At 36.2% G+C, this 5,239-nt stretch overlaps 1 protein-coding gene across 1 annotated transcript in view; it reads left to right on the top strand.

Moving 5' to 3' along the window:
* The window catches only part of LOC106881759 (slowpoke-binding protein), a 37,774-nt gene that overhangs the window by 16,472 nt on the left and 16,063 nt on the right, over window positions 1-5,239 (top strand). The window contains exons 3-4 of the mRNA XM_052967032.1: window positions 3,207-3,322; window positions 4,170-4,247. Of these exons, the coding sequence (XP_052822992.1) occupies window positions 3,207-3,322; window positions 4,170-4,247 (194 nt within the window). The remainder of the gene's footprint in view (window positions 1-3,206; window positions 3,323-4,169; window positions 4,248-5,239) is intronic.

The raw sequence follows: 5,239 nt of genomic DNA, 5'->3' as shown, positions 1-5,239 counted from the left end.
AACTTTACGTGTGTAAGGAACCCTTTTTTGTCAAAAATTAAGTTAAGAAGATATGGGAGTTTCTTCTACATGGATAGTATTATAATCCCTTACAAACCCTTTTTCCAAATTGTAAGCTTCAAAAATTAGGAAGTTCCTTATACACGTTAAAATATGGTGTGTGTATGTATGTGTGTGTGTGTGTGTGTGTGTGTGTGTGTGTGCGTGCGTGCGTGCGTGTGTGTCAATAGATATATAGATATAGATAGATAGATAGATACATACATACATAGATACATTCACACATAGATACATACATACATACATGCATGCATGCATGCATACAGACGTACACACACACATTCATATAAAAGGCAGCATACTTTCATCCTCTGACCCATTCACACACACACACACACACACACACACACACACACATACACACACACACACACACACACACACACACACACATACAAAGCACACATAAACCTTTCACACACGCGCGCGCACACATACACACACACACACACACACACATACAAAACACACATAAACCTTTCACACACGCACGCACACGCAACTGTATAGATTTACAAAATTTGAAGACAAAATATATTAGTATACAGTATTACATACATACATATAGACACCAATACATATAGACAACCATAAACACACGCTGAGCAAACATGAATGTGACTAGACAGACATACACACCTCTACACAGTGATATGTATGTACATAAATACTTATACGCACGCACATGTGTAAGCGCACGCATACCTCCCCCGCCCCCACATATATGCATACATATATACGCAAGGTGAGATATCGGAGAGTCTGTAAGATAGACCTTTAGAGGAAAGAGTGAACGTTGTAGAGACCATAGGGAAAGGAGTGATCAAATAGAAGGGGAGAAGGCGGGATTTAATAGAAGAATTGTGAAAATAGATAAGGGAGGATAAAGCAAATAAAATTAATCAGTATGATAAATGAAATAAGTAAAATAAAGGGAGATAAAGAAATAAATGGGTATTTCCACAGCAACACACCATCAGCCAGCAATACGTAAACACACATACATACATACATACATACATACATACATACATACATACATACGTACATACATACGTACATACGTACATACATACATACATACATACATACATACATACATACATACATACAGGAGTACTGGTGAAATGTCTCAGAGAAAACTTCAATAAAATGTACACGCAACAGACCTGATATAATGATTTGGAATAGAGAAGAGAAACTAGGTACAGTTATGGAAATCAGCTGCCCAGCAGATGTTAACTTACAGCTGAAGATCAGTGGAAAATAGAACACCTACGCTGAACTACTGAGAAATCTGCAGTTACTCTAACCAGATTGCAAGTTCAAGTTTGTACCTATAATTATTAGGACACTGGGATGTGTAACACACTGCCTAAATACCGATCTTGAGAAATTAGGCTTCTCAAAACCAGGAAGGAAGAAGCTGATTCAAAGACAACTGATCCAAGTCATCACTGGAACTGTAAAAATCTGTAAAACTTTCCAGAAGTATATCATTTAGATATATGTGAGCATATCTAGATTTGCGAGTATATGTATGAGAAGACATACATAAAACAAAACATACAAATCTGCACGTATACATACATACATACATACATACATACATACATACATACATACATACATACATTCAAAAATACCCTCTTGATGTTGTTGAAATTCAGATGAAGGAGCTCTGGATCTAGGTTAGAAACCGGTTTTCTCTATTGGCAAGAAATCTTGAAATAAAATTGAATAATAACACATACATACATACATACATACATAAGTACATACAGTAATAAACATACACCAATGCATATGTACATGCATATATTCACTCACACACATATAATAGATACATACATACATGCGCTCACGCGCATGCAAGCTCTAATCTCTCGCCTTAAATATCTACAACTCTATGATCCCTCTCTCAGACGGAACCAAAACAGCTTTCGCAAAGGCAGATCAACACTACCACAGATCCTTGTCTTTAGAAGAATTACGAGTTTACAATCTCCAAGCAAAAGCCATCAGTTGTATTTGTGCATTTTACCAGGGTATTTGTAAATATCAACAAAACGGCTGTGTTACTTATTCTCATGAACTACTTTATCCAAGATGAGAAAGTCATCACTGTCGTATTTGAAAATCAGTCAAAGTACTGGTGGTCCAACAAAACAGTTTCAAACAACAACAGAAATCATTCATAGGGTCAGTCTAGCTCATTTTCTCTTTGTGAGTGTGATGGACTACATGTTTAGAGAAAGTCTTGTCCCCATCGCAGACAAGGCCTCACAATCCAGCAGAATCAGTTAAGACACCAGAAGAGCCTGCATCTCTCTAATCTTGACCATGCTGATGATCTTGCCCTCACAACTCATCAAAAGCATGATGTGCAAGATGTAAACATCCCATGAGAATTCTGCAACTAAAGTTGATCTGTTTCTCAATGTAAAGATTGAATACACATGACCAACAACGAAGCAAAAAGGTACCCGCCAATTTGCTTCAACGATAGCACATGACTAAAAAGATTTTAATGGCTTTAAGTACCTTGGATCATACGTTGCTGATAGTAAAAAAAAAAGACTCCCTTACATACACAGGACATGCCTAGAGTGCTTGTAACAAGCTTCAAAATATCCAGTAATTAAGCATTTCAAAGTCAACAAGATCTGCCTTCTTCAGGGTATGAGTAGAGAGCATTCCTCTCAATGGAACCGAAATCTGGGGTATGAAGAAGCTTCAAGGTCGCCTTGATGGTACACAAGGATTCTCATGGGAGCTCAAAAGCATCTCATGGTGCGAGCATAAGACCAAAGACACTTATGGACGCATTTCATTCAGCTCTGCTACGTAGGCTAGGCTTTGCTAGTCGCGGCTATAGTATTGAACGACAGGCTATATCAGACATCATACTTTGGCGACTCAACTGTATTGATGTTATAGGCAAAAGGACACGACAGGAAAATGAAGATCTACCAAAGCTAATAGGAGTTAGAGATTCCTGATGTTACATTATGAAGTGCATCTTGTTAGCAGCAGTTCGTAAAAAAACTTAGAACTGTAATTTGTTGTAGCCGTCATGACTAATGTGATACTGAATTGTAGATGACAGAACCTATATTTTTCTTTCGTTTATTTTCTTGATTTAGGAAATACAAAACGAAGCACCGGAGACACAAAGATGGATATTCGTCAATAGACGACCAAGTACCGCTCCCTGAAAAGTTGTTGATAGACCAACAGAAACAAGAAAAATCTATAAAAGGTAAGACTCAATCGAGACTATTTTAAAGTCAACAAAAACAACATAGTGAAATTAGTTCCAACAGACTTATTGCAGGGAGTGTAAAAAATACGAGCAAGAAATAATATAGCAACATTAATGAATAACATTATTTCAATTTTTTTCGGCAATTAAAAGAAATAACTCCGGAGATATTCCAGTTATATTATATATTAAGCGATAATTACCGAAATTGCAACGAACGAATCCTTAAGTACAATTATAATAGTTTTCAGTGGTTGGTGTAGAAAAGTAGAATTGTTTCAAATTTATGCTTCACTAAACTCCTTAATAACTTTCCTTACCTCAACACATTTCTTCATTCTGATGCGAGCGAAGATCACTGAAGAATCGAAGGAAATTTTGGAACAATAATAATACGCATATCATAATATATTTTTTTTACACAGAGTTTAATTTTTAGAAAGCATTGATTAATTTTTGTAATTTGCGTAAAAAAAATCTTAAAGAAACAGAAGTAAAATCAATGAAGAATAGTATAGAAGGGTTAATATTTGTCAATACTAGGGCTGCGAACTACCAGAATCGTTAGAACGCCGTACGAAATGCTTGGTGAAGCCTTCAGGTTTGGAATCCTGTGATCATGGATCTGGTGATTAAGGCTGATCCAGAGCTAAGTAAAACGGCCTGGATGTAAAATTTACACGATTTTCACGTTTATTTATCCGCTGATAAAGAGAGCCTAAACAAGCCATGATCATCCCCTTCCTTTTCAGTCCCGAAAACAGAAATCAGAAAACTTTAGTTGTCACGACTGGGTCTATTATGGATTTTATTTATTTCTTTTCTTTACTTTTTTTTTTTTCAGAACGTACTTTAATGGCCTGCCAATATTATCTTCGCAATGTGAACCATTATAGTGATGTCCAGCAGCTTGATGAAATAGGTACGTTTCAACGGTAAACAAATTCTAGTTCATATGAAGATGGGTGGTACACCTGACGCATCATGTGAGTAAAACTCACCACTTTAACCTTTGGAGACATTTAACCGGGTTTCAATTTGTTGAAAGCGTTCATCTCCCTTCATATCAACGCTTTTCTACTTCTATTGATCAGCAAATGCTCATTCGGGCAGAACTATTAACACATCGGACAAAGTGCTTAGCAGTATTTCTTTTGGTTTTACGTTCAGAGTTCAAATGCCGTGGAGGTGAACTTTGCTTTCATCCTTTCGGGGTCGATAAAATAAGTAACCGTTAAGCACAGGAATCGATGTAATCGATTAGCCCCACCCACGAAATTTCAGATCTTGTACATGTAGTAGAAAGTATTATTTATATAAAAGAGTTTGACAGTTGCGTTTTGCCATATGTCCCGATTCATTCCTTGTCTGAATGAGCCAGAACATAGCGCGAAATATTTTAAGTGACTCTCAATATTTTTTTCTATGCTTGAAAACAATATGCATTTTCACTCTCCATTCTAAATTGAGTTCTTAGCAGGTAATGCTTCATTTGGTGTTAACATTTTAACATACTCTCATGCACGTTAGATACATATGAGTTGAAGGCAGATTTACTTCTACCTCTATAGCATGTAAAGAAAACGGTGTTGTAGGAGTGTACATAGCACATGTACTACAGCATTACTATGTGTAGCTTAAATACTGAGATTGAAAAGCAGGGGAGAATCTGTCTACCTAATCTACAAAAGAATATGTTTTGTATTTTATGTACAGTAATCAGAGTAGCCTTCATAATTTTATTGAATTAGGTGCATATTTTGCCATAAAAGGAAAATGTTGCCATCAATCTATTTTATTCAAGGTGGGTACTGCCTACCTTGCCTACCTAGGTGGCACATCCCTGGTATATTTATACATGTACACATTCATACGTGTGTATGTATATATATATATATATATATATATATATAT

The sequence above is a fragment of the Octopus bimaculoides genome, chromosome 4 (genome assembly GCF_001194135.2).
Source record: "Octopus bimaculoides isolate UCB-OBI-ISO-001 chromosome 4, ASM119413v2, whole genome shotgun sequence".
Taxonomy (NCBI): domain Eukaryota; kingdom Metazoa; phylum Mollusca; class Cephalopoda; order Octopoda; family Octopodidae; genus Octopus; species Octopus bimaculoides.
Note: the sequence above shows the minus strand (reverse complement) of the source record. Positions and strands in the feature narration are given on the sequence as shown.